Source organism: Phyllostomus discolor, chromosome 2 (assembly GCF_004126475.2).
Source record: "Phyllostomus discolor isolate MPI-MPIP mPhyDis1 chromosome 2, mPhyDis1.pri.v3, whole genome shotgun sequence".
NCBI lineage: Eukaryota > Metazoa > Chordata > Mammalia > Chiroptera > Phyllostomidae > Phyllostomus > Phyllostomus discolor.
Window position 1 is genome coordinate 61,760,690 of NC_040904.2, and position 26,022 is coordinate 61,786,711.

At 35.0% G+C, this 26,022-nt stretch overlaps 1 protein-coding gene across 7 annotated transcripts in view; it reads right to left on the minus strand.

Moving 5' to 3' along the window:
* The window catches only part of USP25 (ubiquitin specific peptidase 25), a 131,954-nt gene that overhangs the window by 81,377 nt on the left and 24,555 nt on the right, over positions 1 to 26,022 (minus strand). For 4 of the 7 annotated variants that reach the window (XM_036017918.1, XM_036017917.1, XM_036017920.1 and 1 more), the window contains exons 4-6: positions 22,995 to 23,078; positions 13,838 to 13,961; positions 3,218 to 3,380 (exon numbers count right to left, since the gene is read on the minus strand). In XM_036017918.1, coding sequence (XP_035873811.1) covers positions 3,218 to 3,380; positions 13,838 to 13,961; positions 22,995 to 23,078 — 371 coding nt within the window. The remainder of the gene's footprint in view (positions 1 to 3,217; positions 3,381 to 13,837; positions 13,962 to 22,994; positions 23,079 to 26,022) is intronic. The other 3 variants (XM_028504358.2, XM_028504359.2, XM_028504360.2) reach the window with 1 other exon arrangement.

The window sequence follows — 26,022 nt, forward strand, 5'->3', positions numbered from 1 at the left end:
TCTTCCAAGGAGTCAGACACTGTACTATATTCTGGTACAGAATTACCTAAAGATGTGTTAAATACCCCCAGGATATTTGTATTTTAGTCAACCAGAAATTACTTGATTTATGAGTATGGTGAATATGAAAAGCTACTTAAAACAAAATAGACTTTAAAATTACAGTAAAAAACAAAATGAAGTGATCTTTAGACAAAGTTTTTTTCCACCCATAATTTTTCAAAATTTAAAGCTTAATGTTTTTCCATACCTCCAAAAATCAGTATTTTTTTCTTTTTTCTTTTTTTTAAATTTTAATCATTGTTCAAGTATTTTCTCCCCCCACTCCCATTCCAGCCCACCCACCCAACCCTCCCCCCTTCCCCCCATTACCCCCTACCCCTAGTTTTTGTCCATGTGTCCTCCGAATTTGTTCCTGTAAACCCTACCCATTCCCCCCTGAAATTCTCTCTTCTCTCCCCTCTGGTCACTGTCAGACTATCCCCTATTTCAGCGTCTTTGGTTATATTTTGCTAGTTTTTTTTGGTTTTGTTGTTTAGATTCCTGTTAAAGGTGATATCATGTGGTATTTGTCTTTCACTGCCTGGCTTGTTTCGCTTAGCATAATGCTTTCCAGCTCCATCCATGCTGTTGCAAAGGGTAGGAGCTCCTTCTTTCTTTCTGCTGCATAGAATTCCATTGTGTAAATGTACCATAGTTTTTTGATCCGTTCATTTACTGATGGGCATCTAGGTTGCTCCCGGCACCTAGCTATTGTAAATTGTGCTGCTATGAACATTGGGATGCATAGGTTCTTTTGAATTGGTGTTTTAGTATTCTCAGGAGAGAGTCCCAGCAGTGGAATTGCAGGGTCAAAAGGCAGATCCATTTTTAGTTTTCTGAGGAAGTTCCAAACTGCTTTCCACAGTGGTTGTACCAGTCTGCAGTCCCACCAACAGTGCACTAGGGACCCCCTTTCTCCACAGCCTCTCCAACACTTGTTGTTTGTTGCTTTGTTTATGATGGCCATTCTGACTGGTGTGAAGTGGTATCTCATTGTGGTTTTAATCTGCATCTCTCTGATGGCTAGCGATATTGAGCATCGTTTCATGTGTCTTTGGATTTTCTGTATGTCCTCCTTGGAGAAGTGTCTGTTCAAGTCCTTTGCCCACAAAAATCAGTATCTTAATACTTCATCATAACTCAGCTTTTTCAAGGTTAGAAGTTACCTCTAGGTGTGCAGGTTTCTACAAAAGAAGAAGTAACCAACCCCAAGCACCCCACACTTGCCTGGGAGTGCTGTAAAGTCCTGCTACCAGTTAAGCAGCAGATAAAATTTTAAATTAGGTAAAATTGCCTCAACTGTTCAAAAGGATAAGCAATTTTCCCAATCCATTTCCCTTAAAAAAAAACAACAACAAAAAAAAAACAAAAACAAAACAAAAAATTGAAATGGAAAGGAAAAGCTAAGGTCAGCAAACACCAAAGTAAAATCAGGTGAACAATTCTTTCAAATTTGAAAATTAAGATATTAAGAGAAGTTTATCCCATGAAAAGAAACAGTGATTCTCCTCAAATGTATTAATATTAATTTAACTATAATTTCAAATGCGTCTTTCTTACAATATGGTATGGAGAAATAAAGAGAACTTATTCTAAATAACAAATATTGAATATTTGCAAGTGCTTTCTTTCTTCTTACAGTTTTCTAAGAGAAGCTTCTAATCAATGTGCCTCATTTACTGGCCATAATAGTGCAGGAACAGCGTTTGTTTGCCCAAAGACAGGCAGCAAGGCATGTTCATGAACACTCAGACCACAGCCATAAAACTGTGCTTCCCACTTTAAAATGATGTCTGAATTATTTAGATTGGACAATGAAGTGCAAAAGCCTCACTAATAATGAAAGTAAAGTAAAGCAATACAGTCTTAGAGACTAAAATAGCAAATAAAAGTTTAGATACTGTTGGCATGTAGCTAAATAATTAATGCATAATCAAGGCTGGAAACAAAAGTATTACTACAGGTTTACATTATTATTCCAGGTATTCCTTAACATTTTAACGGCTTGGGAAATAAATAACGGTATATTAGTTATTAACTAATGTATACCAGAGTATATTAAAGAGGTGCAAATCCAGAAAACCAAAGGAAATCAAATTGTATGGCATTATGTGTCAGAAGTAAAAGGGGAGGGGGGTTAAAATTATACTACTGAAGTAGGAAAAAAATTGAAGTACATATTAATTGCCTAGAAAATACAATTAGCAATTTTGTAGAAAATGTAAAACCAATTAGTTGCTTTAACATAGTATGCAAGTTTATGCGGTCATTTTATGGGTTTGGAAAGCTACAAAATGAAGAGATACTTTTACTATAAAAAGCAATGACATACACATCCAATGATTTAAAAAGTAATCATTAGGAACATTAAATAATAAACTGAATTCTACCTCATTAGGAAAGTAAACACAAAATATTAATTTTCTTAAAGGGTAAAAAATTAAAAGAATGTTATTATTCATATATTATTTCATTTACGGAGATTCTTTAAGGTTTTACAACCTGATGGTTAAGGTTATCAATGTCTGAGAATGATAAAGAATTTGGTAACAGTCATATCACATAAAAGCTAAAAAATAAAAAGAAAAACTAGTCAAAATTAAGAAGAATATGGATATCTATGCATACAAACATTTTTCATTTTAGAATAAGGGTCTCAGGAAACATTTCATTAAGGGCTTTACAAGTTAGGGGAAAAACGTGTTATTAATCTGTACCCTCCTCAAATAAAATGCCTCCTTTATATTAAAAATAGTATGTAAAGGATGAAATTCAATGAACAACATTTTCTATTATATACAAATAAGTCTCATCTGTCTGGTTTCAAATCTTGATTACGTCCTTCCCTAAGTTTGCAAGGAAATTCATACACAAATGTTTTCTTTACACTCTGATACCAATTCCTAACAGCAGGGAGGGAGAAGAAATTAATTCCAAATAATACCAAATAAGGCATAGGTCATACTCTATGACCTATGTTCAAACTCCATCCCGGGAGTGAGGAACAAAGAAGGATGAGGAATGCTACAATCTCTAAACTAATTTGTTAGAGAACATTCTGAAACCTCATGCAGTTAAGTGCCCAGTATACAACTGAAGAGAAACACAAGCCCAACTCACTTTCCCATCAATTGCTAATATGCCCACCAAATAAGATCTGCATGAAGATCCTTACCTGAATGACTGCACTAAACCAGCAAGTATTGCCAACATTCTTTAGTCCAACAGGAGCTTTGTCTTGCCTTTTCCTGTCATAAGGGTTTCGAGAATCCCTCCAAACTTCTGTAGGAGTCTTCTTTAAACATGCTTTGTTTTCTGCTATGCTGGCTTCGAGAACTCTTAAGAGGAGAAAATAATAATAAAAAAACAGTAATAATTTAGTGTTGTACGGTAGAAAATAGCATAAACTAAGCATTTTAATAACTTAAGCTTTAGATAATATATTTGGGGAAGTAATATTTAGAGCTATCTTTACTCAGTAGAGATTAGTTTTCTTTAAAAATATAGCAGTGGTAATGCCAAAGGATCCAGAGACACACAGCCTTTTTTTTTTTTTCCCTAAGAAAAAGGCAATTCAAATGTAAAGACAAAGTTTGTAATAGAAAATATGTTAAATTACATTTCAATAAATTAAAGGCTTAGTATCAGGAATACAGCACCTAGATAAGTATTCTGAGAAATCACTGTATTAAAGTGCATATTTACAATATAACAAAACGACTAGTTTTTAAACGATTAATCATCAAGAAAATACTAAAAACAGAACAAAATGCATTTCTACGACTCTGACCATTCATTTGCTTTTCTATAAAGTTAAGGTAATTCTAGGGTTCCTGTCAATTCTAGACACCTCTGACTCTTTGACAGCTAAACAGAGGAAGAGAATTCTTATGTATTTGTTTCTTTACCTGAAAGTTTGCCAAAGAAAAAACTTAGAGAAATAATATTGATGTATCAGAATAATAAAAGAGTAACCTCTTCAAAATAAACTCACTTAGAGAATATCTTAAATACATCTAAACATGGCAAAAGCAATGCTACTCTGCTTAATGATGTTTTCTTGCAACAACATGCTGCAAAGCCCTAATTCCCACCTCTGAACTGACAAAGAATATTTCCTGCTCAATGCATGTGTTACTTTTCTAAATAAGCAAAAAAAATATATATATTTAGGTGTCTTAATCACATTTTGTTAATTACAAAAACCTCAGCAAGAATGAAGTTTTCCAACTTTTGGGGTTCACCATCTTTATCCTAAAGATTTTACCCTACCAGATTAATGTCAAAATAATATAACCATATTCCTTAAATATGGAGAAAAATAAATGATTCTTTTACCTCCAGCAGCATTATTTACAACATGACATTGGATATAACGCAGTAAGATTCCAAGTTATTACTCAAAATAATGTGTGAATATAGGAGAAAGTCTTTCTTCAGAAATAAATTTTTAAAAGCAGGTAACAACATGTTAAAATGTGAAGATCAAAGTAAACTCACATGAACTCACTGTTTAAAAATAAACAGTTTACATCTCTGTCACTATTAAGAGTGATCAAACACCACCAGTAGGCTTTGCATAATATCAACTCTCAAATGCAACCTCAGCCACTAGAGGCTTTCCCCCCAATTATTTACCACTAAAAAACACCGTAACTCCTTGGAAGGTTAATTGGGGCAGAACAAAACCAAAATTTATACAGAACATCCCACTGTTACCAGAAACAAGCTTTCAAGTACATGAGGGGGACCTAAGAAGTCAAAGAGCCAATGGAGACTTCCTATTGTCCAAGGTTGTCCAGTTTGGCATAATATAATACAGTAATAATAATGATGAACTGGAACAAACTGAATTTGTATGAGGCAACTAATTTATACTCAAAAGAGAAAGTTAATGCATAGTACAAAAAAGATAAATATAACACAAAAGACTGCGGCATATAAAACAGTATGTTTAATTTTTATTGACTCCTATAAATGGGAGTGTTTTCTTTTGAAATTTTTATTCCCTTTGTAATGCATATCTATATTTAGAAGTATAAAGAAGCCTTATTCCCATCTTGGTAATTAGAGATGAGTGACCTAAAACAAGGAGTTAGTTCTGGGAAAACTAGCAGTGACACCATAAACGAGAGAGAATTAGCAGCAGTGGTCACATATGGGAGAGAGAAGAGGCATTTAACAATTCGTACACCTACTAGTTGGCTTGTACAACAACCACTTAATAGAGGACTCTAGAGTTTATTCTTAAAGTATAAACTTATCAAAAGTCTAGGAGAATTATAATCAATCCTGAATCTCCTGGTGGCTGAACCTCAATCATTATACATTTTGAACTACCAGTTACAATAAAATACTAATAAGAAACAAACCCTTCTTAATAATGCCAAAAGGCCAGATCACATTTACCAAAGTAATTAGGCCTTGGGTCACACAGACATTATACAAAACCTGAGAATACTTAATTTCCACAAAATACACCCAATCTGCAAAAATTAAAATCCATATATGCCACATGAAGTAATAACAAAGAGAGGTGCAGCCTGAAGACGAGACTGAGTAAAATGAGGTCTCATGTCCTGCAGCGGTGTCACCGACCCATCCCAAATCTCCATCTAGACTGCGCTGAGGTAGTAATAGTCTCACCCAGATCTGGTTAAGGTTACCCAAACTCATGAAGTCTGTTTTTTCTAATGTTTCCAGACAGTAATTCCTTCAATCTCCTCTTCTGCCCCTCTGCCACTAAAACTATGCATCTCTTCATTTGTACGTGTACATACAAATGATGGAATGTAAAAGTTACCTTAATGTAATGAGGCAATGAAGATGTTTTAGTGCCCTTGCCTACTCTCTTCCACAGGACTTGGGAGAATGAATGCATGGCCTCAAATGTACTTTCTAGTACCAAGCAGCTTGCATGCACTGTTCGTGTTACTACCCCACAGAGGAAGTTGGAAGGGGAAGATACCATCTCCCCAGCATTCCTATATACCTTTCTTTACAGAGTCCAAATTAGGTACACACTCTAATAATCTGATCAGGGCTCAAGACGTACATGCTTATTGCTCCTCAAAGTCACCTAAGATATAATGAGTACCTGTTTCCTAAGTCATATTTATACCTGAGATGTCCTATATAAAAAAGTAAATATTCATGTAACTCTCAATTCACTTATTGGGTAGATAGCATCAGTCACTGATTCTTAGAAACAATAGGTTTACTATAATATTCGCTAACCATACCATATGGTAGAATTATGGCACTAAAAGATGGTGAATGAAAGAACGCTATGACTTTGTATAGTCTCTTTGATTTGGAGATTATTTATATACATCCAGCTTTTTACCACCAAAACATGCTTCAGTAGGTTTCTTCCCCCTACCTCCTCCTGGCTCCTAAAGGACTTAATGCTATCACACTGAACCAAAAACAGCTGTTAATCAACACATCCATTTTCAGCATCTGGAGGGCAGAAACACAGATTTTTTTCATCCCAGGAACATATATGATAAGCAGTAGTAGATGCTAAATAAGTGTTTAAAGTAAATGGGTGATTAACAATGAGATACCTCATTGTTATTTTTCTTAAGCAAAAGCCCAAAGTATTTGTTGCTCAAATGCTACTCTATTCCCAAATCCTTTGTTCCCTTCTATAGTCCAGTACTGTCATAATGAATATAAACTTTCCATAACGGTAAGTTCTACCTAAGGGTACTTTTCCTGGCCTCACAAAAGAAAAGCCGGTTGTAAAACCCAGGCTTTAAAGTTTAAAGTACACAACAGCTACTTTCCAGGTATTAAGGTTGCCGGTAGACCGAGAGGCGGGTGGGGAAACACTGCAAATCTCAGGAAACAGCTCAGAAGTATCTTATACCAAAATGCAGCACGCCAAAAGGCAATCCCAAAAGCCACAAATCAAAACTCACACCCCGCCATGCTTCACATGCTTTCTTATCTTCCCAGCACTGGTCATGACCATGGCATTCAGTATTATCAAAAGATAAAAAGATGACAAAATGTTTGCTGTCTCTTTTCCTTCCACACATTACACTGAATGTTTAAGAACCTATTTATGGTACATGTTCATCTTCCAGTTAACCTTTCACTGTACCGATTGTGGGTCTTGTTTTATTTGTTTCGCATTGTTACTTAAATTGTATTACAGCAGTAATGTTGAAAATATCCCCTTTAGATCACCTAAGTCCATTATGAGGAAGCATCACACTGCAAAGCATGTGTTTCATTTAAGCTACTGTATGGACTGACCCACAAAAGAAGAAAGGCAGGGAGGGAGGGAGGAAGGAAGGGAAAGAGAGGGAGAGGCCATCATGTTGATTTCCTTAAAAAAATCTATTGTTATTTTTATTGTTATTTATAGGGATCACACTAAACCCCTAAATCAATTTAAGGAGAACTGACCAGTTTTACAGTGTTCAGCCTTCTACTTTGTGAAATAGAATATATTTCCAATTATTAAATATTCATTAATCTGTCTGAATGATATTTAATAATTTTCTTCTTAGAAATTCTTGCACATTTCTTAATAAATTTACTGTTAGTCTTTAATAGTTTTGCATTATAAACAATAGCTTTTTAAATGTTCACCTCAGTTGTTCTTATATAAGACATAAAATTTTGTGTATAGTGATTTTCAATTAACATAGCTAAATACATTTTTTGGTAAGAATATTTTTTGAGAAATAATGTACATATAATAACATACACAAATCTTAAATATACAGATCAGTGACATTTTTTACATATGTACACACCCATGTGACCACCACCCAGATCAAGATACAGAAAATTTCCATTATTCAAGAAAATTTTCTCGTGCCCTTTTTAGATAGCAGTGTCTGCTCCATCTCTCAGTATACCATTCTGACTTCTAAACATTTACATAAATGGAATCCACAAGAGTTATTCTTATAGTTTAACTTCCTTTTACTCAATGTGTTGTTTCGAGGATTCCTGCACATTCTTGCAAGTACCAGGAAAATGTTTTCCACTTTCTGCTCAGCATTCCATTGAATGAATAGATCACCATTGTTTACTATTCTGCTTTTATGAATATTTGTTTTTTTAATAGTTTTTATTATCACCATTGTTTACTATTCTGCTTTTATGAATATTTGTTTTTTTAATAGTTTTTATTATCACCATTGTTTACTATTCTGCTTTTATGAATATTTGTTTTTTTTAATAGTTTTTATTATCATGCACTAGTTTCTCAAGGGTCTATACCTAGGAGTGGAAATGCACAGTATATGTGAAATTCATTAGAAATTTTCAGTTTCCTAAAGTGATTATACCATTACACATTTCTACCAACAGCATATGATACTTCTAGTTGGTATACAAGCTCACCAGCACTTGGGATTATCAGTCTTTAAGCCATTGTGACACACAGCGGTGACTGTTCTTTAACACAATGACTCATCAAGCTTGCATCACCCAGACTGCCACCACTGCTGCAATCTATCATCATACCCAGCATGGCAGCATGCCCACAATCATATACTGAGTACAAATTAAGGGACTCATGTTTCTGACCCAGAGGCTACTACTGCATTCAGGTATGTGACCTCTGCCAACAGCTGACCTGTTTCTCACAGTGAGGAAGGCCACACTGTATGAGTTGTGGCTCTTGCCCACTTTTGGCAGACTTACTACATTGCATCTTTGACCACTTCCACCCCTGCCTCCTGCAACTCTTCTTAGGACTATCAGTGGTACCTCACAGTTGCTGACACTTTTTCTTGTGAGAGTATTGCTGAGAGTATTGCTGTTCAAGTGTGATCAGCCAACTCTGGCCACATCCTGGTGGCCCTTGAAACTAATCAGTTTCATATTTTCAACTTCTATAAACCATTTGTAATCTGACGATGGTGTATGTTTTTACATAAAAACCATTAAAAAACAGAATAGTAAAAATATTCAATGGACCTTCTGTGCTCTCTACCATCCTCAGAAATCAACTTAAAAAAACGGTAATTGTTTCCCTCACCTACTTCTGTTCCACAAACCTCTTTTAGGCAGTTCTACATCACAGCTGCTTCCTACGTAATGATGATGAAAAGGGTGGGAGTAAGAGACATCTATTTTAAAAATACAGAATTCTATCCTTTTCATTCCCCTAGGCTGATCTGGTTGGTAAACCTTGCAGGTGGCTCCCAAACTTAATTCCAGTTCAGACACCTGGATTTCCTTGTTGCGCTGAATAGTCCTTAGAGAATAAAAATAATGATTACTTGGTTTAGTACACTACTCCAGTTCCTCATCAGTGGCCCGTGCTGGCTGAAGTGGGAGGCACAAATGGTCCCTACAATTTTACAAAAATGCTTTTGTTCCTATTGTATCTGACCTTTTGAATGAAAGGTGAGGTGCAAGTAGAAAACTGCTGGGAAAAAAAGGTGAAATTATTACTGGAATGGGACACACCGATTCTGTAGCAGTGGAAGCACCCTACATCTGGGGGTGAGGGCGACATGGGACAGAGAGTAGTAGCTCTTGTCTTTCAGAACTGCCCCTGGTGCCTTCATCACAAGGAAGAATGCCATGGTGGGACTATGCCACACTGCTTCACCCAGTACAGAATTCTGGTGGTTTTGTTTCCATACTCCTTATTTGCTGTGTCAATTTGTATCATTTGTCACTTTCACTGTCCCTGTTTTCAGGATAATTCCACTTTTTTCCTGAGTACTTTTAAGATTTTCCCAGTCTTAAGTGTTCTGGAGTATCGCTATAATGCAATGTATATATTGGTTTCTTTTACTTTTCATGATTGGGATTTGTTGGGCTTCATAAAAATTACAGGTTTTCTTTTCACTTCTAAAAAATTCTTAGTGACTGCCTCTTTACATTTTGCCTCTGGCCCACTGTCTCCTTTCTATAATACCAATTAATGTACATTAGACCTACTCAGTTTGTTTTCCAAATCTTGCAACTTTTTTCCACCTTTACTGACAGCTGTCCATTACAGGCTGGATAATTTCTTCTTATATATCTTCTAGTCTACTAATATGCTCTTTAGCTATTTCTAATCTATTAAACCTTTGCTGTATTTTTTAATTTTATTAATTCCAATTTTCATTTCGAAAGGATATTTTCAGTTCTTTTTCAAATGTGTTAGGTCATTACTTTCAAGCATTCCTTATTTCCTTTAAAGCTAAAGCATAATTCTATCAACCACAATATCTAAAACAAATGAGTGCATTTTTGCTGGGTAACTTTTTTCCAAGTATGTTTGGTAATTTTGATTGGTGGGGCTTATAGAGCTACAAAACTTACCAAAAGGAGTTCTTTGAGGCCAAGGATAAAGACACCTTCCTAAATAAAGAATGTATTTTTGATTCTGCCAGGGACTAGGGACAACACAAATCTAACACCCTTTAAAACCAAATCCCCGACTTAAGATTTATTGGACCATTAAAGTAGCACAGATTTGTTTCAAAACCAAGATACAGCTCCTCTGGGGCAAGTTCCATTACTTACAACAGCACTCCTCAGAACCAAGGCAGCTATCTTTATAGTGCTCCACGGGCTTTAGGGGGTAAATGATTCTCATTTAACCCTTATTACGAATGTCATCCCTTGGTAAAAGCATTTCAATAAGGGGAATGAGCTCCTATTAAAGCTTCCTACCTTATTTACATAGACACATTCTAAAGGACATTATAAATAAAGTTCAAGTTTATACACACAAGCATATTCATCATCTCAAAAAGTGAGTTTCAGTGTTCCAAACTTACTCTTTGGGCTCATTCCTTTACTTTGATTTTTAGTCTGATCATCTTACCAATCCTATAATACTTTTAAGAAGATCTTATTAAATTTTATATCCAACAGAAACAACACATTTTGGTGTTCCACTAGAAAATGTGTCTACCATATTTCTTGAAACAGTTGGAGGTGTGCTCTTTTTAGCAATTCTAACTAAAACCTAGCCTTATAAAGCTAGTTCAAAGTAATTTCATGAAGCAAGTAATTTTTACAAGAAATATGCCATAGACCCAGACCAGTCACAATGCACTAAACTATTAGCAAATTTCAACTATCCACGCTCTACTTATTCTCCACCTAAACAATGAAAACCAAGAGATAATTATAAATACATTCAATCCTGAAAGAAGTAATTATATTAACAAGTACACTTTAATAATGTGTGTAAGCATAGATTCATAAGTGACATATATAATACAATAGTTGATATATAATTATAAATTTATACATAAATGTTTATCTGTAAATAGAGCATACATTTCTTATAAAATTTAAAAAATCAACTTAAAAAATTACACCAGGAAATTTATGGGTGCCTAAACACAGGATTGTAATATGTAAAAAGACAGTCTTTATCTCATTTAATTATACACAATGATATAGTGTTCCAAATATGTGAACTCATATTAAAGTTTGTCTAATGAAATAGAAACTTATAAGTCAAATGATTCTACCATTTACTTTGGCAAAATTTTGTCAACTGAACTTGGGTAAAAAACAATCACTTAAATTTACTTTTAAGCATAGCATTTAACATTTTTCCATTAAAATGCATCATTTTGCCTTTAGAATTTAAGTCCTACCCTTAATAAAAACCCACAGAAACAAATATAACTCTGCCAAAAGTTTAGCTAGAATTCTCATATTCCTTTTTCTGATACAGTGTGATTTATATACATGCTTATTACGTGCACATTTTACATTTAACATTTTTAAATTATAAAATGTATATATGTTTACTAATCCACTTTGCATTTAACATTTTAAATTGTAAATTAGAAAATCTACACATACCAATGAAAACAATTGCATTTGCCACAGTAAATTAATCACTTTTTATTTCTACAGAATATAAATTTATGTAAAATTATACTATTCCAAAACCTCTATAATGTTATCTATAATAAAAAGTTTTCATAAAATATTTACTATTTTAAAAGTACACTAAAAATGAAAAGACCAAGAATAAGAAAAAGAATTATCTTAAGATTTTTTTTTCCTATTGGACAAAAATGAGTATCTAAAACAATATAGAATACATAGGTTGAGCTTAATAACAGATTAGAAATAGTCTTAATCCCCTATCTTTTAAATCCTTTTTACTTTTTATTATCTAATTAGTACACACTATTTTAAAATTAGAAAACACCTGACATGAAACTGCTGATACTATTTCACATTGTTTTCACACAGTAGACCCTCACTCCCCTTAAATATGAAATCTATCCCATGTATTTCGTGTTTAAAACATTTCTTATCAAAGCTTAAGTACTGTCAAGTTATATAATTACTCAAGACAACTATTTCATTTTAATCTATTTTTTCAAAAGATCTTAATTTGTTTTTCAAGAGGGAATGGGAGGGAGAATGAGAGGGAGAGAAACATCAATGTGTGGTCACCTCTTGAGGTCCCTGACTGGGGACCTGACCCACAACCCAGACATGTGCCCTGATTGGGAATCAAACCAGCAACCCTTTGGTTTGCAGGCTGGCACTCTGTCTACTGAGTCACCAGCCAGGGCTCAATCTATTTTTTAAGACAAAACTAATTTTATAATTTCCCCAATCCTTCACAAAATAAACCTACCTAAAATGTGTAAAGAGAGCCTATGTATTTTTGGTTTTCATTTAAAATTACCGGCATTAAATGATATTAGCCACACTAAAGAGGTTAATAAATTTTAATTACGCCTTTCCATTTTAATGTCTCACAGAATAAATAACATTTAAAGACAGTTAAAAGTATTACTAAGGAAAATTACATGCATAGCATAAACATAGCATTTTGAGATATCTCCTACTATACATTAATTTAAGATTACTTAGAAGTTTATCACTAAGATGTTGTGCCAAGAAAATTAAAGAAAGCTGGTATTTTCTGTTACCAACCTGTGTTACAGGAAAAATAACTCTGGAGTCGCAAGACCCATCTACACTGTAAACCTTTGGAAAATCATGTAACCTTTCAAAAGTTAAATAGCTCCTTCAGTAAGAGTTACCAATGCCTCCAAAGAGTTGTTCAGAAGATTATAGTTAGTTATAATTTACACAAGTTTTTTTAATTAGAATTATTTTGTGATAATATCAAATTTACTTATTTAATGCTCTGATAGATCAAACTGTTTCAAACTAAAAAAAATTGGCTATTATTAAATAAGAAAATACATTCTATCATTCCATCTCACATCTTGGAATCTTGCCAATTTCTTTACAAAAGGAAAAAAAGAAAAAAAAAACACTTATGCTATCATACTATATATTAGTGGTTGGCAAAATATGGACCATGAGCCACCTCCAGGTGGCAGCCTGTTCTGGTGAATGAAGATTTATTGGAACACACCTGCACTCATTATGTGTGATCAGTGGCTGCTTTTGCACTGCAGCATCAGAGTGGGGTCACGGAACAGAAACGATACGGCCAGCAAAGCCTAGAACATGTACAATAGGCCCTTCACAGAAAACCTTGGCTGATTCCAGCTATAAATGACAATTTTATAAGTAAAATTGGACAATGTATACAAAAAGGGGTTAGGAGAAAAATCGAAGAAATATTAAAATATACACCTAAATGTATAGCCATATTACCACTTCAAATCCTAAAATCTAAGCTTCAAATGCAATTAGAACTAGAATATGAATATTTTGGTTAGGAAAAATATAAAAACAACACTGAAGTATGTTAATAATTTATTTAGAATAACAAAGTATATCTTTGTGCCTGCTGAAATTAAAGCCAATTACTATTTATATTATAGATAGTACTTATATCTATTTATACAAATTATGTTTTTACCTGCTAATGGCTTGCTCCTCATCTGTTATTCCAGTCTCCCTGAATGCCCTGTTTGATTCCGCCAAACTCAAGGCAATTGCTCTCTGAAGATCATCTTTATCATCTCCAGTGAGATCAATCACATCTGAAAAGCAAAACTATCTTACTCAAAATTAAAAGTCAAACAAAAGGAAAGGTAATTCTTATCATGGATATTTCTATACCCGATATACCCTTTCAAACCAAAGTTAGCACCAACTTAGTTATGTGTTAAGAGCCTCTCTGAAGAAATGAAAACCAATTATAAACTGGCACACTTCAAAACTTAATGATCTTCTCTAAAATATACCTAAAACAATAGCAGCATAAATATTTTTCATTGCAGAGGAATCTCAATATTTATTATAGTCTCTGATTAAAAGCTAATTAAGTTTCTTTACTAACACAAATCAAAATCAACATTCACATTCACATTTATGCTTTCCAAAGTTAACACAAACACACACACACTATAGTTTGTCCATGTGGCCACCTAGATATTATCTGTTATAGTATAATTAATAGCTTAGCTCTCAAAAATTACATTTCAGAAACTGTGTGTGTGTGTGTGTATTACACACACACACACACACAAACACATTTTTTTTAAAGTCTGGACATATGTTCCAAATTGTTGACCAGTGGTTCATTTTGAGGAGGGAGGGTTAAGGGAGTAGAAAGTGTAAGAATCTTTCATTTTCTACAAAAAGCACTTCTGTACCCTCTGAAGTATTTAATAAACCTGCAGCCCTTTAAATATTTTTTAAAAATGTTTACTGATTTTAGAGAGAGAGGAAAAGGGGGAGAGAGAAACATCAATTGGTTGTCTCCCACATGCAGCCCAACTGGGGACCAAATCCATAAGCTAGGCATGTGCCCTGATCGGGAATTGAACCCCCAACCCTTCAGTATACAGGGCAGTATACAGGTGTGGCTCCAACCAACTGAGCCACACTGGCCAGGGCAGCCCTTTAAATTTAACAAAAGGATTTCATTTCACCAAAATAAATATACAAATAAATGATACTATTTTCTTTTCTAACAATATAGTATTGGTGCTATAAGTATTCTTTATCCAAAAAATGAAGGCTATAATTATCACTATACTTTAGAAAAACTTTTAAAATCAAATTTGGCAATGTAAACTGGTCAATTTCCTTAACCCAAAAGATGCCAACAATATTCCCATTATCATTTAAACAATGATAGGAATTATAATTGTTGCTAAGTAGGGGTTTAACAAAAGAGAATGTTGAGAAAGTATAGCTATTATTACCTTATCTTTACATGGCTAAGATTATGCTTATTGATATTTTGAACAAGTTCTGCACTCATTGTTTGTTTATTGTATTTGAGACACGTTAAATATTAATTTTTCTGTGTAATCTTGGAATTTTACAAGAGACAAATAAAATGGGATAGGGCATTGGAAATAAGGCACCTGCATTTTACCATCTGGCTAAAGGGTTTTTTATACAGGTACTAGAAAAGAATATCCCACACTTAATGAGTAGGAAATAATGTATAGTGACAGTTTCAAAAGCCCACTTGTATTGTTATCCACACTTTTTCCCTCCAAACAGTAGCTTATAAGAATATTAAAAATATTAGAAATAACAGTTATCTATGGAAGGTATTTTTTAAAATGTCCCTAGCATAGTAAATCTCACAAAAATGTAGTTAAGTAGGATCCAAAAAAATTCCATCAAATAAAATGTGGAGCAAAGTTAATATATCAAAGGTAACTGAAATGGTGAAGCATGCCTATGTTCACCAACCATCCGAGGGTTTCCTAAGCCTGGCTCACAAAATACAAGTCCAGCTAGAATGCAGCTGCAAATGCATTCATCCAGTCCAGTAGGAATCTGTATGAATACTGATGAAGAGAAAGGTAGGACGAGAGAGGCATAAAATGGCCTATAAAAATGAATCATTAAGTAATGACTATAACGGGTGAGTGCAGAAAGAATAATGGAAGTAAAGGAAACAATTTGCAAAGCACAAAGAGGCAGAAAAACCAGTTTGGCAGATACAATCAATTAACCCTCAGACTCCATTCTCTCATCCTCCTAGTATGCACTCTTCAACTACAGAAGCTGTAAATATTAAAACAAATAAACCTATTTTCCCAATTCACTTGTGGTTGAAGTTCTGGGTAAAATTTAAGTCTACCACCTGGATACACTAATGTGAGATTTGGAAAGCAGAAGTGAGGGGAAACCATTATCCTGCTTTTGGCTGTTTTCTCCAATACGACTGAAGAGATGTGGGTTGTTCCACTGTCCAGTTTCCAGTATAAGGGATGTCAAGAAATAGAGAAGTGGCAACTGGGCTCTGCGTGTCAACATCCAGGCACAGCTCAGTGGCTGTGCCCTAATCCTGGCAGCCTGCTCCCTGGGCTACAGCTGCAGAGGCATGTTCCTGAACTCAGTGGTCCCAGACACAGCCTGATTCACGCCCAGCCTAACTGTGGCAGCAGAGGGAGTAGTAGCTCGGCTGGCTGGCCAATCCAGCAAGAATCTGGGAGTCCTTTCAGAAGGCTGAACAACAGTACCTGCACTGACTTCTGAAGACCGCAAACCCCGACTAAATGTCTTTGAAACAATCGTGAGTGTTTACCATTTCATGGCTGGCAAGTAAACCAAAGTGGCTGGAGCAGAAAATTACATAAGAATAGCAACAATCATTCTCAGAGCTTTTCATAATTTATCAATTGTAACCCAAGCAGCAAAAAAGCAAATAGCAAGGCAAGATGTTTTTTAACCCTGTTTCATAAATGAGATAACTGAAGTTGTGAAAATGAAGTATAACAAAAATAAAGAATGTGGACAGGCTTCAATTTAAGTCTTCTAACTATTAAATCAAGTGGTCTTTTCTGCATACTGGCAGTTCTCCAAGTGTGGTCCATGGGTCCTTGGGGATCCCCATAACCCTATGAGAAAAGGGAAAACCCTAAGGAAAAAATATTACTAACATGCTACTTGCCTCTGCTGCTGTGCTCACGTCTGCACTGACGATGCAGAACAACACTGCTTTAAAAACTGCTGCTACTTAGAACAAATCAGAGCAGCAGAACCAAGCTGTGTGCACAATTCATCGTACTCCTCACAACTACACACACACACTATTTTTTTAAAAAAGGTCTAGTTTCTCTTACTTCCTTCATAAAAAGGGGAAAATTTTATTAAATATGGAACACTGACTTTCATGTTCTTTAATACTCTCACCAAATGGGAAGTACTTTGTCTGTGTATCCAAACAGGCTGCTGCTCCAGAGCAGACATTAGTGCAATATTTCAGCTGCAGGCTCAACCAGCTGATTTTTTCATGAAACACTATTTTTACTTAAAAAAACATCAGCACACTACAAACTATGAGTAGTCAGACTTCAGTATTTGGAAGGTATTTTCTCAAAAGTAAACAAAGTGACCTGTCACTTGGAAGAAAACAAATAAGAGTATTTGTTGCCAATGATTAATATGAAAATTTTAAGCAAAAGTTGGACCTTTGTTAAACTTTTCCACCATTGTGAACTTAATATCTTCCCAGTACTTAACAGCTTTCCTGATGAAATCAAATGATGCTAAAAATTTCAATTTGTTTTATAATGTACAGATTCTTCCTTCCAAACTTTGAAAGGAAATATTTTCAAAATTACCAATAGATGGTGCTATTAAAATCATGCAAAGAGCAAAGTAAGTGATAAAAATGCAATTTTTAACATTTGGTTTTTGACCTTGGTTCCTGATGCAGAGCTCCTAAAACACTTGAAATTTCCTGAGTGATAGAAGCATCTTTTGTTCTAGTAAACTGACTCTTGGCGGACTCCTGAGTAGCTTCAGAACGGACACTGGTTTCCAGAAAGACCAAGCCGTGGTGCAAAGCTTATAACTTTGAGCCCCACCTCCTACCCTCCAGGGAAGAGGGAAGGCCTAAGATTAAGTTAATATTCAATCCTTCCTCTCTCTGATGAAGCCTCCAGAAAAATAACTAAACTACAGGGTTTGGAGATCTTCTTGGTTGGTGAACATATCCACATGCTATGCTGGCAGGGTCCTCCCCATCTATGCTATGATGGTCCTCCCCATCTCTTCATGCCAGAAGCTCCTGTGCTTGAGACCCTTCCAGACCTTGCTTCACAGAACTCTTCACCTGGCTGTTCATCTGTATCCTTTATCATATCCTTTGTAATATAACAAACCAGTAAATATATGTTTCCCTGAGTTTTGTGAGCCACGATAGCAAATTATCAAACTTGAGGAAGGGGTTGTGAGAACCCTCAATTTGTAGCCAAGTCAGACAACATGTGGGTAAGTTGAGACTCAATACTTGTGAATGGCTTCCAAACTGGTGGCCATCTTGTGGGACTGGGCCCTTAACCTGGAAATAGTTTCAGAAGTGAATTAAATTGTAGGACACCCAGCTACTGCTGGTGCATTGGTTGGGGAAAAACTCACACACCTAGCGTCAGAAGTATTGAGTCTGAGCAGAGAAAGAAACAAGCAATAGTAATAGTTAATGCAAAAAGGTTAGTTGACCAGAAACTACTGCTCTTCAACTGAAAAGCTGGGACTTCCTTCCTTTAAGCAATGAAGAAGGTTTATTTATTATCTGCCTGTAGCTTTAATGTAACTACAATTTTCTTCATTATATTCCCAATATTCCCATTATGTAATAAAGCTTCTTTCAATAGGATATTTTAGAACGATATGGCAATCCTGAAAGAAGACTATTATAACCTACTCATATACCAAATACATGTAAGACCAATATTAAGAAAAAACATTCTTAATCAACAAAAGAAAAAAAGCAAGCAAAATATAACCAGAGACACTGAAAGTAAGAACAATCTGACAGTAGCCAGAGGGGAAGTGGGAGGGGACAATGGGAGAAGGGTTTTCAGGAACTACTATAAAGGACACATGGACAAAACCAAGGGAGAGAGTGCAAGCAAGGGAGGGAGGTGGGTTTGGCTGGTGTGGTGGGGAGTGGTGGGGGTAAAATGCAGACAACTTTAATTGAACAACAATAAAGTAATTTTTTCAAAGATTTTATTTATTTATTTTTAGAGAGGGAAGGGAGGGGGAGAGAGAGAGAGAAACATCAATGTGCGGTTGCTGGGGGCTGTGGCCTACAACCCAGGTATGTGGCCTGACTGGGAATTGAACCTGCAACACTTTGGTTCACAGCCCCCACTCAATCCACTGAGCTACGCCAGCCAGGGCACAATAAAATAATTTTTAAAAAATTAAAAAAAGTTATTTCAATAAAATAGTTAAACCTAAATTTCTTCTGTTTCTGGCATTGTAGGATGATTTCCATAAAATACCTAATGAACTATCAATTTCACAATTAAAACTAGCCCTCTACGATTTACTTATATGCTTACCCAGCTTACACACAAAACAGGACAGAGAATAAGCATGGCTATAAACAATTTCTAATGGGCAAAAGTCAATTATAAAAATTTAGCCTTTGTAACAGTTCTATCCAAATATCAAAGTATTATGAATATTTTTATATCTGTGCCAAGGGAAGACACTAAACTTTGTTTTAACTACCCCTCCCCCTCTAGTATTGGGTTGGCCAAACAGTCCATATATTTTTTTCCATAAAATAAGACACATTTTTCATTTTTACCAACAATTTTATTAGTTTGGATATTCTGAGTATCTCGGCTATCTCCCATGTGGTACGTTGACCTTATTCAATGTCTTGATTTGATCGCTATCAACTTCAACTGGTCTACCCGACCGTGGGCATTGTCCAGACAGAAATCTCCAGCATGAAACTTCGCAAACCACTTTTGACATGTTCGGTCAGTCACAACTCCTACTCTATATGTTGCCAAATCTTTTTTTGTGTTTCAGTTGTGTTTTTACCTTTCTTGAAGTAATGAAGCATAATATGCTGGAAATGCTGCATATTTTTTTCCATCTTCAATATTGAAGTGGCTACATAAAAATTCACCATTTTGATTTTTTTATTTTTAAAGGTTTTATTTATTTTTAGAAAGAGGGGAAGGGAAGGAGAAAGAGGGGAGAGAAGCATCAATGTGTGGTTGTCTCTGGAGCACCCCCTACTGGGTACCTGGCCCGCAACCCAGGCATGTGCCCTGACTGGGAATCAGACCAGTGACCCTCTGGTTTGCTGGCCTATGGTCAGTCTACTGAGCTACATCAGCCAGGGCAATTTTGATAGATTTTTAAATGCATATGACAACTGTCACAATACAATACAATACAACTGTTTCAAATGAAGTTAAAGAAACTAGAGCCATCTTACGAAAAATACAAACCTTTTGGCTGACCCAATATTGGTGTGAACCCAATCAAGTGCATAAGCATGTTAGTGTTAGTTGAGTAACACTAGAAAATCGCATGTTACAAAAGCCTATGAGCAGTAATCTCCAACATTTTCGTCTGCCCAAATTAAAAAGTTTTTTCCATCAAGTCAGAAATATATATACCAAAATATAACATTCACCCTAATAAATCTTTCACTTTCCAAAGAATTACCATTTGAGTAAATTTTAACTACCAAACACTTCTCTGCTAACTCCCAAAATAAGCAGCCATCAATTTACCAATAAATTAGACTTTAAATGTATGCAATTGTTAAACTCATAATTCATTCCCCATGAAAATAACATGTTCAATGACAATGAGGCATCTACACTAGTTGACAAAAGCTAATTTAGCCCACAATCTAGTTGAACTAAAATGAATAAAGATTTTGATTTCAGAAAAGTAAGTTTTTCCATTGTTTTCTTTATTTATGTAGTACTAAACTTGGGAGAAATACTTTTTATTTTTTAATAAGCCAAGTTTATATTTACCACCAGCAAAAACTTCTAGGCAGGGGAGTGATATTGGTAGAAAGAACTCTGTATTGGGAGTTAGGAGTTAAGGTGTTGAACAAGAGTTTGAAAAGAATTGTAATAAGAATATGTACCAGGGCAGAAGCAACTGAAAGAAAAAAAATATATATACACACACAAAAGCTGATACAACTGCAAATTAATTGGTTGTTTTGTAAAATTAGGAAGAGCTATAAAAAAAGAAAAAACAGAAACAAACAAAAACACTGAGCCACCAGAAGGATGGGAGTGCCCTCAGAAAGGCCAATGTGAGCCCAGGGATGGTGAGCAGCAGGCTGGAACTGAGTACGTGACCATTTTCACCCTCACTCCCTCTGCTTCAGCCATGGTTGTGTCCTCACAATTCATCTTCTGAGCCAAATCCACCCTTGCCTTGAGGCCCTAGCCTGAGATACACTTCCCTCAGACATCCATGAAGTTCACTCTCGCACTTCATTTAGGAGTATCTATAAAATGTGACTTTATCCAAGAGACATTTCTGACTGGCTCTGCATCTAAAATACCACATCCCGTGCCTGACCTGCAACTGTATCTCAGTCACACTCTGTCCCTTTACCCTGTTCTAAGGTTCTCCATCGAATACTACTACCTGTCGTTATTTATTTAATATTTACTGTCTGTTGTCCCCTATATATATGGAGACTCTGTGTTTTTTCAATGGCCTAAAAAAGTTAAGTGCCTGATACATATTAGTCAATCAACAAATATCGGTTAATTAGATAAAAATATCTAGAAACTATAGAATAGAGATAAAAATTAGTAAGGCATCTTCATAGAATTAATTAGAAGACTTCAGAACATATACTCTAAAATTTTTCTAGTAAGTGAAAGGATAAATAGCATAATAAAGTATATGTTAAGAGAATACTTAAAAGAGGATAATATAAGCAATATAATTGTTTTACACTCCACTCTCCCGTTTTCCTCTGCCCTCAGTCAGCTCTCTTAAGATACTCTTCCTTTTCCAATCTTCCCACTGCTGAACTCATCCCATCTCTAAAACAGTGATGTCCAGTGGAACTTTCTATGGTAATGGAAATGAACTATTATCTGCACTATTATCTGTCCAATATAGTAGCCAGTAGTCACATGTGACTGCTACTGCACATTTGAAATGTGTCTGGCGAAATAAAGAGACTGCATTTTAATATTATTTAATTTTAATTTATATTTAAATTTAAGTTGCCACATGGGACTATTTTTTTAAAAGATTTTATTTATTTTATGGGGCAGGGGAAGGGAAGGAGAAAGAGAGGGCAAGAAACATCAGCATGAGAGGGGGAAACATCCATCAGTTGCCTCTTGTACACTCCCTGTCCACGGACTGTGCCAGGAACCCAGGCATGTGACCTTGACTGGGAATTGAACCTGTGACCTTGTAGGACAACACCCAACCAACTGAGCCATACTAGTCAGGGTGCCACAGGTAATTACTAATAACAATGCTGAACAGCTCAGCTCTAAATAGCATTGTTCTGTTTCTAATAATAGCTGCTAAAATTATAATGGTAGCATCAATTAGGAAAATAAATAGGAAATGAGCCATTCCTGAGTTTTGTCATCAATTTTACTGTTTTTCAACTTGGATTGTGAAGGCAATTTAGTTAGCATTCTGTATTAGTCAACAAAAACTGCTATCATTCTGCCATGACTATCATTCTGCCCTAAAATTAGAGACAATTCATGAAGTTATGCAAGTCCCTTGACAGTGCCTGCCTAATGGAATGCAAACCTAATTACATGTGATCAGTTACCAGGAACTGCACACCATTGTAGCATCTTATTTCTAAGATTAACCCAGATTTTTGGTGAATCTCCAAAATAGTTTTATGTATCAGAAATCCTGATGGAAAAAGAGATTTAACTTCTACTGCATTTTTTTTTTCTATCTGCAGTTATTTAAAAAATCTGGGGAATGGGAAAAAATATCAGTGTTCAATTAATAAAAGCCTATACTAATTTAACATAAGGGATTTAGCCTCAGCAGAAATGACAGTACTAGGCTCAAATCTATTTATCACTTGTACTTTAAATCACTTTAGGCTGGAAACCAGAGGTCTCGGATATAACCTCAATATTTTTCTCACCTTCTAGGCAATCCTTACAAAGTATTCTAGTTCCTTGGGGTGGGGTGGGGGAATACAATGATGCTAAATTGCTGAAGGATCGACCACTTAACACTTATTCCAATGTGTTACACCAAGTTCTCTGCAACTAAAGCCAGTATGTGGCATTACTTTCTGTGTTAAAATTACCTACCTAAATCTCTCTTATCTTTTGATCCATACTTTGATTGCTCAATTGTGGTACATCTCGTTCTGGTAGGCATATACTGTTTTTTTCCTGTTTTAAAAAAGTTCAAAAGAATTTAATGGTCATGAAAGAAAGAATGTAACTATTTGATTTCAAATTGGTAATAGCCATGTATGGTCCTGTCTATGACAGAGTTTGTCACGACACAAAAGCTTCACAGAATCTCTCCTCTGACTATTAAGTACACCTATGATATCTCAATATCTTGCATTGTTCCCCTGACCCCATTGCATTAGTATTTTTTACAGCAAAATTCCAACATGATTTTGTTTAAAATTTAAGCTGAAGGTGAGAGGCACTAATCTGAAAACCACAACATCCAATCTGGACAGGAGACCCAAGCAACAAAAAGAAGTTGTCTAAAGTTTTTGCTAATAACACTACAAATGATTTAGGCATTTTCCTAAAATTCAACAGAGTATTAAATTATACTATCAGTAGGTACACCACTTCTTAATTCTTTGATATGCAGATAATAAGCTTTCCTCGAAATGTTTCCTTCTTCTCTCAAAAATAAAAGGTAAAAATGCACTGGAAAGGCCAATCATTGTCCTACTAACTACTGAAAATGTAATTACTTCTTCAGTATTAATGGCAGGTTCACAAATAATGTGTTCTTCAAATCAAATGGAACAATTTACTTTATCTTCTGGTGTACCCGGGGAATGCATAAATGAAAATTTCCCAACGAGTCCCAAACATCACTTCTATGGGATATTAGTTAAAAAGCTAAATTTTTGTAGTCACTAATAAAATTGTATTTTATTTCTTGTAATAGAGACTCATAGTTATAAAGTTATATTCCGGCTTATATCAACAAAGAATCATATGTATTTTGCATTAGAGACTTTATTTCAAAGTATAGATATACTTTGTCCACATTGTTATAGATGACACATTTAAAGCTGCAAAGCTTTTTCTATAATTTAGCCCTGTTTGCAACAGACATATACTGAAAAAATGAATTAAAAAAATAAAAACTCTTGCCATATTTGAAAGAAATAAGTGAAGTAAGTTCAACTATGGTCAACTTTCAAATAACAATGTATTTCACATATAATCAAGAAAATGCTCAAAAAGGGTTTTTATACCTAAAATAATCCCATGAAAACTTCCTAACACTTTCATCACTCCAATACTACATGTTCCTTCAGCATTTAATGCAGGTTTTTCAGTAAAGGCTTGCACTTGAACATATTTTCATTTGTAATTATTTCTCTTTCCTACCCACATGTATTGCCACTCTTCCCCAGAATTAAAAACACAACAAAGATTTTGAATCTGTGCAATAATAACGTAGTAATTTAAAGAATCTGCTAAATGCACATGACATCTCCTTTGTTTCTTAGTTTTAAACCATGTAACATTATGACACTACAAAATTTAAATGTTGAATCAGGGCTACTTCTTAAAGGCAGCTATAGCTCTTAAAACTTTATAAAATATGGTACAAATCTGTTAAATTGAAAAGAATTATTGTTATCTTACCAGCTATTTTTCCCAGTTTGATACTATTAATAATACAAGCACTACATTATATCTGAACAAGTTTTTTTCTCAATAGTCTTAAACCAACTTTATGGACGTACTATCCAAATTACTGAATTACTAAATATGAATTAGCATGTGGTTAGAAAAACAGGACATTTTATCAATAAAGAAACCATAAGAGCAAGCAATTTGCTCAATACATCAGTCAATCAGTTGAGGTGAAACCAGAAACTATTTTTCTACCATTTCTTTCAAGTGGAATATAAAATTACTTAGTGGATACTTTTCAAGAGCTACACACATGCAGAAAAAAATTTAATCATGACCAAACGGGACACATGCCTTCTGAAATCAGGTTACCTCTTCCCTCAGTGTGCCTATTCAAATCTTTTTATCCACAGCATTTTCGCTATTCCTTTGGCAAAAATCTTGAACAGGTGTTAACATCTGGCTTCAGCAATATTTGCTGACTTTCTCACAGCAAGTAAGACATTTCCTTTTGTTTATAAGTCTTATAATCCCAATTCCCCTGAATACCTATACATGCTATCTCGTATCACAAAGTCTACTAACTATATTAGAATTCCCAACTCTCATTCTAAAATCTGTTCATCCTTTCTGCTGGAACACTGAACCATGACTGTTTCCTTAACTTTAAGCAGCTGCCTTCAATCAACATCATTCCATTTTTCCTTTTTTTATCTAATTATGTTTCCCCCCAAGTCTCAGGACCTTGAAAGATATGTTATTCTCACATACTAATTCCTCCTCTATTTATACACTTCTCTTCAAAAAATCATTTCTTTTATCTTGCAACGAGCTCATTCCCTTTCATCAATTTTTAAACAGCTTTTTTACACATATAAAAATAATTCCAACATTTTTGAGAGACTATGACATTCTAGTATGGTGGTGGGGACATCAATGGTCTCTTGCCTTGTTAAGCTTCCATTTTGGTGAGCAAGCCTGGAAGGCACAAGCACATAATCTGAAAACAAGACAGTACTCTTAAGAATAAAGTATGCTCTGGGTACTAGAGAAGCACTTGGTCCAACCTAGAGGCCCAGGCAAACATTCCAGAAGAAAGTAGACTGGAGGTAAAGGCTAGAGGGAATTTGAGACAGAAGGAACAGCACATGTAAAGACAAAAGACGTTAAATAGCACTGGGTGTCTCAGAACATCAAGCCATTTTCTGTATTATCACAGTGTAAAGTGAGAGAAAAACAAGAGAAAATGAAGTTAGAGCTATAGACAGAGGCCAGACTATAGTTTGTCTTGAACTTGGACATAAGCAAGGTCTTGGACATAACCAAGTCCATATATAAGTATAAAACTTCTCCCAGCACCCATTTTCTGTGTAAGATAGGAGTATTCTAGCTTTGGCCAACCTAAGATCATTTGCGCAGGAATAATATAAAGATTACCCTGAAAATTTGAAACGAAAATATCTTATTAACAAACACTAAGCAGTGTTCAATGATG